The sequence below is a fragment of the Mycteria americana genome, chromosome 20, assembly GCF_035582795.1.
Source record: "Mycteria americana isolate JAX WOST 10 ecotype Jacksonville Zoo and Gardens chromosome 20, USCA_MyAme_1.0, whole genome shotgun sequence".
Taxonomy (NCBI): Eukaryota; Metazoa; Chordata; class Aves; order Ciconiiformes; family Ciconiidae; genus Mycteria; species Mycteria americana.
The window spans coordinates 2,062,750-2,075,387 of record NC_134384.1 but is presented as its reverse complement, the minus strand read 5'-3'; the positions used below and the strand labels follow the sequence as shown (position 1 = coordinate 2,075,387).

Below are 12,638 nucleotides of genomic sequence, written 5' to 3'. Positions count from 1 at the left end.
ATGGCAAAGGATGCTCAGAGGCTACGACTCAGGGTGGATCTGAACTCTCTTAAATCTTTCTGCCTCTTTGAGGCACAGAGTTCAGTCTGATGCTGATACTGAGGTTCAGGGAAGACCCAGGAGCCAAGCCTGGAGAGAAGACTGCTGGAGGGGGCTCTCAGCTGCTCTCCATCCCACCCACGGCCACCAGAAAAAGTGCCACATTGTCCCGAGCCCTCCGGGCTCCGAGGTGCACGTGCAAAGCCCGTGTCCGAGGGCAGCGAGTGCTGCACGAGACAACTCGCCCTCCTTCCTTGCAGAGTCCTCAGGTCTGAGCTCATAGGAAAAAGATTCAGCGGGGCAAGTGCCTGCACATCGCCTGTGCTTACTTCCTGCAAACTTCATAATAATAAAGTGATCCTCTATACCGTAGCCCTTTTTCCATTTCACCCTTCACTGGATCATTTTATGCATCTATTCCCATTGCTAATTCAAACTAATTAAAGTATAAAATAGAATAATTTGTGCAATTCCAGAGCTCCCCTCACCATATTGTGAGTTATGTTTCTTTTTTGTTAGCGCCCGGTGTGAACAATTCCCCTCCTCACCGGCTGAATAGCCGCCAAACTCATTTGCTGAGAAGACAAACTACTACAGCAGCGTAGGAAGGGGAGGGAAGAGAAGAAGTTAAAAAAGCTCTAGTAGAGAGAGAGAGGAAGCTGAGGTTTGCTTTTAAATTTCATAGCTGAGCACTGAGCATGACGTTTCAGATTTCTCCTTCAAGTACTCTTCTCTCTTGGGAATACAGTTCTCGCCCTCTCTCATTGCTCCTCTTCAGGACAGAAGACCATCATCCGTTTGTCCGTCCAAACATGCAAATCCCGCAGGAAAGCCACAGCTCTGCAGCGCTCCCGGCACTGCTCAAACTCAGCCATGAACGTCAGCATCATGCACGGAGAGGCATCAGAAACCCCAGCTTGCTTTCGGGACGGAGTGGGGGTGCCATCAAATCCGGAGGGACGTTGGACCTTCCTGCAGCTATCAAGGAGTTGTCAACTGTCCCCTTACAAACACCCACCGCACTGGTGTGCTGAGAAGGGGGGGGGTGTACGTGCGTGCGTGTAAGGGAAATTCTGGAAGTATTTCAGGACTGTGGTTGCTTGCCCACAATAGGTCTGTGGAAGAGGAGGAATTGGAAAGGGAAGCAAATGCCAAAGCAAACACATGGGAACCCTGTGGCTGTGACTGGCAGGGGAAAAAATACACTAATACAAAGAAAAAACAAAGCAAACCAACCAAACAAACCCTGAAAGCAAACCTAGCAAGCACTTGAAAGAAACAACCACATGAGCAATGTCTAAAATATATCTCATTTAGAAAAAACAAACCCACTGACCCTGATGTTGAATTTTTACATTGGGGCATTTTTTTGCCACTTCTTCCAAGAAAGTTTACTTTTCAAGTACTCATTACCTCAAAGACTTCTGCCCTTAACTCCACACCCGTGAATGCTTGAACGGTTTGTGTCTGTACATAAATCTCAGCGGGCTGCGGGGCTGTAGGAACGTACGGGAACCAGCCCGGACACCGACACATCAGCCCCACCGTGGCCAGAGCTCTGCGCGCGTGACAACCGGAGGGCCGGCAGGGCAGGAAAAGGGGACAGCATGCTGTCCCACCTGGCCGGGCTGGAGGTTTTTTAGTCAACTGACGTTAATTAACACATCCTTCTTGTCAGGTGGATATTGTTAATGATCTCAGACAAGTTTTTAGCTGAATTTCTTAATTATTCCTCATGGGCTACAGGGAGGAAAGTGGAAAAAAACTGCATCAACTCATGAATTTTAGGAGAGCGTAGCATGAGCAGGTGGTGGTGGAAGAGGATGGCACAGAGCTGGTGCAAGCCTCCCCGTGGAGCACAGCCCTTCCTCGGGGCCAGCACCTCCGCTGCGGCAAGGACCGCGCTGCTCCGGGGGGATTCTCTCCCCATCCTGCGCCCCCTCTTTCGTCCTCCTACTCTGCTCCCTCTTCGCCCCAGCTTATGGCTATGTCACGCCTTTCTGGCAGAGGTCGCGGAGGAACACAAGTTGGACAAGTGCGTTCACGCGCCCCAACGTGCCGAGCAGCAGGAGGTCCCGGCCAGGCTGGTGGCACCGCGGGTCGTAGCGAGCCCCTGCCAGGCCAGCCGTGCACAGGGCCGACGAGTCCCGCGCACCCCAACCATCTGCACGGGCGCTGGATGACCGGGGGGAGTAGTTCGGTGGAGGCGGGATTTTGGACACCTCTGGTGGGATTCAGCAGAGCCATTTTCCCTGTCCCAGTGGTTCAAACTTTGCTAAGATTATGTCCAGGTAACTGGCTGTTCAACTAGCAGATAATGTAGTTAAAAATTTAATCAGTTCATTTTTTTCCTCTTGATGACTCCAGACCCTTTTACCCACATCTCTTGCATTTTTTATTGTGTTTTCTCAGTTCCTTTCAGGACACCATCAGTATTTACAGCCTCGCTACTCCAGAGTTGATGGACTTCCTTGTTTTTCTCAGCCCGCACCCCAATTCCAATCTCTTCCAAATCACCCGGGCAGCCCCTGCCTGCCTCCCTCTCAATCAGCATGCAGAAAGTTCAGTCTAAAGCAAAGCATTTTTCACAAGACTTAAACATCTCGGGGTTACAGGACAGGGAGCCGTGCAACAAATTATCCTCAGAGACTCCTGCAGATCTGCAGCTCCTGACACGGGGGCATTTGCAAAGCAAACATTTCACACCCAACAGAGCAGACTAAAAGAGAGTTTCTTTACCTACAGCCACAATGACGTATATGGGAGAGGGAGGGGGGGAACTTGGTGGAAAAGCAACAGGTCCGAGCGAGCTCCGGCAGCGCTGCCTGCTCCCTCTGCCCTCGGCGGAGCGAGGGGCCAGGAGCACGCGCCTGCGGGATGCTCATAGCCAGGTCAATACCGGTCGTACTGGTCAATGCCCCCAGCGCCGATGCACGCACGGTAACGACGTCTAGAGCGCTGCTCCTCGCTGGCCGAGACACAAGGCTGGGAGAAAGCGGCTGCAGGCACGTAAAGCAGCCCCTTCCTCCTCTTCCATTCAAATAACCTTCAGCCTCCCCAGTGCACCCCGGCAGCGAGCGCTGGCCCCCTCCCAGCGCCCGGGAGCCATCGCTTAGAGCAGCGGCAGCGGCTCTGCCCTCCCCGCTGCCATGCCCTTCTCGCCACGGCGTGAGGGGAATCTTCAGGGGCCGGCATTAATCTTCGCTGCCTCCCACCAAGCGACGGGCGGGAGCACGGCTCCGCTCAGAATACTCCGCATAAGGGTCTCCGAACTACATCAACCGGGTATAAAAATGTCACATCGGGCGCGAGAAATCGCTCAGGTGCTCTCGTGAGTGCTCGCTTAAAAACAACAAAAAGTCAGCCCGCCCCCTCTGAAGCCTCCTTGCCTCCCCCTAAGGCAAGGTTACCCTGCGACGGGCACGGAGGGGCTCAGCAGCACGCGCGCAGGCACCCGACCACGGAGCGCTTGGTAGCCACTGGAGGAGCAAAGGATTCCTCAGCACATCTCCGGCTACAGAGGCCCATGGCCCTCTGAGCTCTGCCGTGCTAATTGATGTTATCTGCATTTCACTGGGTGATTATGTGTTATTATTTCTACCTCGGGAATGGTGAGTTTCCCAGTCACGGAGCAGGATGCTGCTCTGTTACATACCGTATAAAACCAGAATGAAATCATCCCCCTGTGGCAAAATTAACCACCGAAGTAACTACGGATGAGCTGAGAGCAGCAGTGTTTCTGAGGCAATGAAATGTGCAGGGATTTTGGAGGATGCTTACGGAAGATGAATTTTGCATCTGGCCAGGTATCTCATTAGGATGGGTGATGCTTCACCCATCAGGGAGCAGACCCGCATCGCGTGACCTCAGCACTTCATCAAAGTATTTTACGTGATTAGCACAAACAAGCGATAGATCATTAGCTGAAAAAAAAGCGCTGGAGGATAAAGAAGGAAAAATATGTCTTGGTATGGTGTGCCTGCACGTGGGGAAGGGGCAACGAGAGGAGGAGGAGTGCCTGCCCCGAGCTCTGGCTCCTCTGCCCACGCCAGCATCCCGCACCCATCTCTGCCTCCTGCACCCTCTGCAGCCAGGGCTTACAGCTCTGCGTTCGGGAAGGGAAGAGACCTGTTGGGCCGTGCTTCCCTTCACTAGCGCAGGGATATTCCTTCCAACAAGCCCTGCAGTATTTTGATCACGCTGTTTTAAATTTCATGTTTATAGCCCTTGATTAGGTGGTGAAATCTTCTGGAGCCGGCAATCCCTGCCCTGGTGCCTGCCATGCGTTTGATTGAGCCTCTGCTCACTCCCAGATTAAAAATAACAAAATTTGTTCTTCTATCAAGAGCTGCAAAAATCTTTGGCCCCAATTCCGCTGACGCTTATATAATCTCCGTGCTGAAGTATGCCCACCATTTCTCACAGGGTTAGCTCTCGATTGCTGAAGGTGTACGTGGGAGCAAAGTCAAACCTGCTGCATGTGGAACCAGTGCTGCAACGGCTTGAACTTGCACAGAGAGCAGACACAGCGAGTAAAAAGGGGTTGCAGCCTTGGAGTCATAAAATTGCTCTCGTCCTACAGGTCTTATTTAATTGAAATGCACTGAGCTTTCATACATTAAAAAAACCTACTGTCTCCCTGACGCACAGACAATTAATGCTTCGGGACTGAACGATAAAGCCACTTTTTCTCAATATAACCAGCACTTTTCCTGTAAGCCTCAGTCTTTCTCTCTGAAAGCAAGAAATTGGAGAAGCTTTTCTGCACATGCAGGGCTTGTTGGTGTGGGCTCCAGGACAGACTCGCCGTTAAAATGGGAAGATTTTTAATCTGGGGGCTCTTGGTGGCCCCACGACATTTGTCACTGGTTTTGCCCTGCACCGCCATTAACCCCTCGCCTGCTGCGCGATCGCTGGGGGCTCCCAGCCCCGGGTGCACCTTCACGTCTCACCGGTCTCAGCGGAGGCCAGCGAAACACCCGACAAGCCCGTCACGACAGCAACGCTACTGATTCCACTTCAATATTTTGTGGGTTTTTTTCCTGATAGAAACTGTTAATTGAATTTGTCTGCCCTTGAAAAACAAGAGGCAGCTCACGCTGGGCACCGGCTGAGAAGAGCCACGGTGCAAGTCCTCCTGCCACAGCCGTGCCGGCTCCCCCCCGACGCCGACCCACCCGCAGCACCTACGGCCATTTTGGTGGGAGGGCACGGTGTAACTCTGCCAACGCCTGGCAGCCCCGCTGCTATTCCCGTCCTGGCACCCCTCGGAGCTCTGCTAATGCAACACGTCTCCATCTCGGCAGCATCCGGCGCTATCCAAGCCTTGCTCAGCTTGTGGGCAGAAATGGTGTTTGCTTGCTAGAGCAATGCTGAGAAATGAATTTCTGCTTTAAATAGTCGGGGTCAGAATTGTTTCTCTTTTGCCATAAGAGCCATTTGAAACCAGGTGCGGTGGGAAGGGAGCCTGTAAAAGCTCCTAATAAGCACTCTTAAATCATGTGGTTAAAGAACTCGGAATAAGTGGCTGGAAGCAAAGCTTCTTTATCCTTCTCTCCCCCGGACTGGGCTGTGCAACTGTTGCTTCTGTGCTTTGTGGGAGTGAAATCAAATGTCAAATATTCTGCTTTGGAAGAAGTTGGCAATGAAACATGAAAGGCTCATGGAGAGCTCAAAAGGACTGCGGATAAATTGGAGCGAGGCACAGACAGGGCTGGGACAGGAGCCAGGGGGAGTGGGGAAGGACTGTGCCTACAACCACAACTCCAGGTTTTAGGATGAAGCAACTACTTTCCCTAATGCATTTCAGCATAAAGCTGATCCTAGCTGCTGCTAGCACAGAAGAAAGATGGGCTTCATACCGAAATGTTACATCTACTCTTCGCTGGGAAGCATTCACACATCTCGGGTTATTCAGCATAATCAGCCCGACACAGAGCATCGCATTTCATCGCTGCTCTGTACCTAACACCACAGCCGCAAGAGCTCAAGACCTGATCAGGACTGGGGAGCACAGGTTTCTTAGCTGAATTCCACACCCCCCCCCGGTTTTGACATAGGGATGTATCCTGTTTCTTTCTCAGCAGATATTTAAAATCACAGGCTCTGGACAATCCTCCCCCAGTACGTTAACATGCAGCAGATCAACGTTGAGAACAGCTGCTCTCTGTGTCATTTTACTGTGGCAGAATTTCATTTTGTTCCAGATTTCAAGGCTTCAGAAGACGTTTTTACTGTATATTCTCAGTAATTCTGAGGGCACTTCCCACCATTTACAGCCTCAGCCCCCTGAAGCTGGTGGACCTTTCTCTTTCTCTTGGTGCTGACCCCTTTTCAATCATCAGGCTCCTTTATATAGCACTGAGGAAAAAATACGGTCTCCCCTCCACTTTGCTGAACTATCGCATTGCCAGGATTAGGGCAGTGGGGTCACAGGAGCTGACAAAATCCGTATGTCGGGACTTCTGGACCCAAAGCGCGCATCTCTACAGGGGCAAAAGGCAAATCCTACGGTGAGTCCAGCAAGGAACGAGGGACCGCGTCCCCCCGCTCCTGCAGTCTCCCCAAGGTGAGTGCTTTGCCGGAGCCATGGCTGGAAATGGAATTAACGTTCCAGGAATATTCTATTATTTGCTAATTCTCTTCACATCTTTTTGTTTCACAATTAAGCAAATTAGCACTTTGATGAATATTAAGACGCTCTCGCCTTATAAAAGATGAGTTGGAGGCATTCCCACTGGAGTTTCCTCCTAAGGAAAACAGTTCCTCAACTGTTTGAGATACGCGCTGGATCGTTTCCTCCCGGGCATGAGCACGGGGAGCACATGGCTCCTGGAGAAAAGGACCACAACATTAACATTTTAATAAAATAATTCCATTTCAAAGTTCGCATAGATCCTCATTATTACCATCTAATCCCAGTCCAAGCTGGAATGGGATCCTAAATTTGTGGCTGTTCATGGCAGTTTCTATCACTGAGTTGCTATCACAAGCGTACAATGCCTGCCTTAACCACAGGGATTCAATCAGTTAAGTCTTGTAGCAGGAAGACTTTGCACTCTTCTAAAGTATTTATTCCCTGGCTTTAAATAACTTTATAACCAGGCTAAGTATTTGCCAATTTTTTTGTTCTGCTACAGGTTAGCAAAACAGTTTTGCTGGCTTTGGGAGGAGCTGTCAGCTCCCCCGTGCAAGGCGAGCTGTTACGATAGCTGCTCGCTCCCTACCTCCATGAGGAGATCTTGGAGCACTTCACACCGATACCCCTCCGTAGCATCTCACTCGGAGCAGGCGGGAGGGAGGACAGATACTTGTTTACCAGCAGGCATGGAAAGCTGTTAGTGACCAGAGGGTTAACTCAACACAGAACAATTTAATAGCATCCAGACATCTTCAGATGCAACCCTTCTCCTGTCTCCACCACCCACAAGGCACCAGCTCTATTAATCTGAATTACACAGTCGTGAGTAATAGCCAATAAAATGCTCAACAGAGTCAGTGAACCCAGAAGTCTGGCTTAATGGCGGGGACTTTGTGTGTTTTCTTGTCTCAGAGAAGAACAGAAGGTCCCAGATTATTTACATTGCGCTGGCTCCCCTAAGCAACAGACTCCCGTGGACCACGGGCCATAAATTCTCATCATCATCATTTCGGGTTTGCTTTCTGCGGTCTGGTCCTTCTTTGCAGAGCAGGAGTTTATCCTGCTCAGAAACAGGCTCAGAGGAAGGGCTGCGTGGACAGCAGACAGTGGCGAGTCCCAGAGACACCGGCACAAGCCGGGAGGCAGTGACCCGGTCCCGGGCTCTCCCTCTGGGGTGCTGCGTGGGGGCTCACACGGACGCCAAGCAAGATGAGGCTCTCGCTTCTGAGGCCTGCCTCGTGGGTTTGCCAGTCTCCAGGGAAGGGTTTGTGCAATGAAACCGACTCCAAAGAAATCGCCTCCCGGGATCGAGAAGTTGTCCCTAGTCCACAGACTTTAGCTGCTCAGGACTGACGTCTGTTAACCCCTCTGCCCTGGTCAAAGCACCGTGAACGTGTGCAGGTATTCACACCACCCCTCTTTTATAAGCTATACAGACACTATGCAGCTCATATCTCATAAGCTATACAGACACTATACAGAATTTTCCTTGTAAGACCATGCTGTAATATAGGAAAAAAAACCTACTCCCATTTTGAAAATGAAAAATTGTGGTGAAGATAACGTGATTTGTTCCTGATCACACAGAGCCAACAAGGACATTGGCTATGCCAGGGGCGAGGCTCACCCAGCACCCAGCGCAGCGTGCCTGCGGGCAGGGCAGAGGCAGCGGGCAGGGCTGGTCCGGGGTACCCACCTACCCACGCCACGCTTGGTCTCACCTCCGTGCACTAGCATCACTTACTCACAACCACTTAAAATATACCGGTAAATAACTAAATAAAGCCCTCATAAAGGCTGCTCAGCCAAAGCTACACAAAACCACAGCCTGCCGACCTCACCGCAGGGAGTGAACTGGCAATGCTCGGGGCTCAGGATCTTGTTATTTAGGCAGGGATGGTTCAGAGCCCCGAACCACATTTCCTCCGCAGCAGCTCAGCTCCGTTTCCAACGCCTGCAGACAAGAGTAAGCGGGCACAACTCTCTCCCCTGTGCACTGATTTCAGTCTCTGGTCAGAGGCAGATAAAACTGAGCTTCTGCTGGTGCTCCATCTACCCGTGCTGATCTCCGCACCGTGGGGCTCAGCACACAACCTCAGCTCCGCGTGCTCCAACAACACGCTCCGTATGGAAGGAAGCCGCAGCCACGGAGGTACAGAAGCGGACGCCTTACCTGCCGCTCCGACATGACGTACAGATACTTCTGATCGATGGAGAAGGCCATGTCTCGAAGGACTGGGCTCCCGTCCTTGAAAACTGTCACCATTTCATACTGAATTCCACCATGGGGAGGACCATCTGCTCGGATCTGGAAGAAGCACAAACAGATTACAGGTGATTTCATAGCAGCCAAATTCCGATTTTGGGGGTGGGAGGGTAAGGGGAAGAGGATGAGGTAGGAAAAGGAATCTAATTCAAAATCTCAGCTTGCAAGCTGGAGATAGAGCAAAGAGCTGGCAAGCAACATGCACACACAGGAGTTAAAGCAAAGGCTTCTTCACTGAAGTTGATGTGATTTCCCCAATCCATGAGAAATAATGACAAAGTTTTGCTGTCGCAAGGGGAGCACGCAGACTGTCAGTGTGCTATGACTGACCGTGGGCATCCAAGAGTAACAAAGATTGTAAACTTTTTAGATTCTCTCCAAAATAAGCCTGAAAGAAGACCACAAGACTCCACAGGCAGCACAACAAAGCCAAGTTACAGCAGAGATGTTTTTTTTTTCCTCCAGATGCGTAAAGAATGAGACTCGGACAATCTCCATCACCTCTTGCTGCCACAGAAGCCTCCTACAATACCATCTCTGCCTAAAAATTTGGAGATGCTGCTGCCATCCCATTACTTTCAAATTTGCAGGATTCAGCAAGGCGAACCCAGTCCAGGCCGTACTGCTGAGCAAGCAGAGGACTAACACAGCGGCCATATGGCTTGTTCAGTTTGACGGGCTCTCAGTATCCATCCACCCCACCACCAGACAACTCCTCGCTCCTGCAGGAAAACCTGCCCAAGCTGTGACAAATCCCATCCCTGCCAGGAGTGGCTGCTGTTGAGGATATGCCATCTCTTCCAAAAGTTAATAATTTATGGCCTTGGGGGCTGTGCGAGGGGAAGGGAGGAGGATAAACAAACAATTTACATTGTCTTTCCTACCAGGATTTGCATTTTTGAATAGCCATTTGATTGCAACATGGTGTCTACAGAGCTGAAAACACTGGCAACCGTCAGGCAGGGAGACGAGAGCAGTCAAGCGAGCCAAGGGCTCGGAGGAGCCGCGTCCGGCCCCGTGGCTCACAGTGACAGCGATGCTGTTAGACGGGGGCCAGGACCGCGCTCTGCACGCGGGGTGTCGTGCAGCACGTGCACGCTGCCCTGCGAGGAGAGGGACGCACGGGGGACTGCCTGTCCCCGGAAAAACCTCTGATCACGAAGATGCCATCTGCTGCAGCCGCGTGCCGAGCTGTCTTGCCGCATCCCGTTTTGCTGCTCGATTACTCCCTGCCTGGCTGCAGTACGGAGGAAGAGGCACGAAGAACTGGCTTTGGACGAGTCTAAGCCTTCAGAAGAGGCAGGACGGAGCAGCAGAGAGGGACGTCTCTTCTTCCTGGTTCACGTCCCCAGGAGGTAAGAGAGCAGGGTGTTAAGCATCTTAAGAGTTATCTGAGAAATGTGCCACCCCAGCTGGAAACGCAAGGATACCTGCACACTCCTAGAGGAGAGATGCTCCCCTGCACCCTCCTCCAGACAAATCCTCTTCTTGGAAAGAGCCCTGATGCCTCCTGACATGTAAAGACATGTCGGGTACACAAACACATTTATTTTCTGGATTTCTCTCTTTTCTCCTTACCTTTTGAGTTTTTAGCGATATAAAAGAACACCAGGTATGAATCTGAGTGGTCCGGTTTAACACCCATGGCCAGATGCAGGGAGCCTCTGGCAGGATTAAGCAGGCAGCCCAAGCCTGGCTCAAAAGCCCTGAACTTTCAGAAAGGAAAATCCAAAAAAAGGCAGAAGGCCAAATCCCGCTTTACCTACACCTGTGCAAATGAGGATACTTCATTGCCTTCATGAAATACTGGGAACTAGAGGCAGGTTGAGACCAGTATGAGACCAGTGCCTTGCTGGGTGTTGCAAACCCGAGCGACCGGCGCTGCCTCCGGAGCCACCGCCCTCGTGTGCACCGCTGCCATCTCCTGCACCAGCCTGCACCACGGACATAGGGACATGGCTGCAAAATCACCTGAGGAATAAATAGCAGGGACGCTGGGCTGTCAGGGACACACAGCCGCTTCCATGCAAACACCTGATTAATGGCCAAACGGGAATGGAAACGCCGGACATGAAGGATCAGCAGCCTTTGTGAAAAACAACTGTTTTTCAGAGTTCCCTCGGGGCACCGGCAGCTCGTTAAATTGAGCTTCTTTCTAGTAATGAGGTCAGACAGGGCTAATAAAGAGAGATACCACTGGACAAGCCTTGCGCAGGCCAATTCCAACTGGGAATTGCGGCTCGGGGCTGGAGACAGCGCCACGTGTGCGACGGCTCCTCCAGCCCGGACGAGCGCGTGGAGCTGTGCCTGGCACGGGTGTCCCGGGACACAGCCGGAGCCCTGCACAGGGTGCTGGGTGCTGCCCGCACCCTCCTGCCTCCCCCATAGGCAGGAGCAGCAGCCTGGGGCCCCTCACCGAGCCCGGCAAGGTGAGATGGCTCCATCCTGCTCAGAGACCACAGGGCAAGAGCAGAGCAGAGCCCGCGGCTCTCCTGTCCCGCACGCTGCGGTGCGTCGTACGCCCTCGGGTACCCGCAGCCCCACCTCCGGAGCACAGTGCCCGAGATGCACCCACTGACACCGGGCTGCTCCACTGTCTCTCTTCCTGAGGGCTCGGTTTCCATGACAACAAATGATGATGTCAGAGAAGAATGATGATTCCCGTGAACACGGAAGAAGAAAGGGATCATCTCCACAGCAGGAAGCTTCTTGTTGATGTTTGGAGAGAGAAATAATTCCTCTGCCTAACTTACGGGTGCCCTTCCAGTGCCACACAACTACTGGCCCGTCACTGGAGCAGCGGCGTGGTGCCAGCCCCGCGAGTCTGGGTTCACCCCTGAGCCCAGGCCCCAGGCACAGTGTGCTGGTTTCAGCTGAGACAGAGTTAGTTTTCTTTACGGTGGCTGGTATGGGGCTGTGTTTTGGATTTGTGCTGAGAACAGTGTTGATAACACAGAGGTGTTTTAGTTGTTGCTGCACTGGTCAAGGACTTTTCAGCTCCCCGTGCTCTGCCAGGGGCAGAAGAAGCTGGGAGGGGGCACAGCCAGGACAGCTGACCCCAACTGCCCAAAGGGACATTCCATACCATAGGGCGTCATGCTCAGCATATAAAGCTGGGGAAGAAGAAGGAAGGGGGACGTTCGCAGTGATGGCGTTTGTCTTCCCAAGTCACCGTTACCCGTGCTGGAGCCCTGCGTTCCTGGAGATGGCTGAACCCCTGCCTGCCCAGGGGAAGGAGCGAAGGAATTCCTTGTTCTGCTTTGCTTGCGTGCGCGGCTTTTGCTTTCCCTATTAAAGTGTCTTTATCTCAACCCACGAGTTTCCTCACTTTTGCTCTTCTGATTCTCTCCCCCATCCCACCGGGGGGAGCGAGCGAGCGGCTGGGGGGGCCCAGTTGCTGGCTGGGGTTAAACCACACACACAGCCATGCAGGAGAGGGGAGGAACGGGACGGGGCTGGGCTGCTGGTGGTTGTGTTTCTTTATGTCCCCCTAACTCTACCAGGTTTTCTTCTCTCACAACGTGAGGATGGGGCATGGGAAGGGTTTAGGAGAAAGACAAGGAGGGAAGCGGTGCAGGTCGGAATGGGTGGGAGCACAGTGAACCAGGGAGCAGGCGGATATGGGTATTCCAGCACATCGGTGCAATGGAAACCAGAGGTGTCCAGGATCAGAGACGTGTTCAGCCACCCGAG

At 52.3% G+C, this 12,638-nt stretch overlaps 1 protein-coding gene across 1 annotated transcript in view; it reads right to left on the bottom strand.

The window, feature by feature from the left end:
* Window positions 1-12,638, bottom strand: part of PLXNA2 (plexin A2) — a 178,801-nt gene that overhangs the window by 95,646 nt on the left and 70,517 nt on the right. Inside the window, exon 4 of the mRNA XM_075521525.1 lies at window positions 8,853-8,987. Coding sequence (XP_075377640.1) covers window positions 8,853-8,987 — 135 coding nt within the window. The remainder of the gene's footprint in view (window positions 1-8,852; window positions 8,988-12,638) is intronic.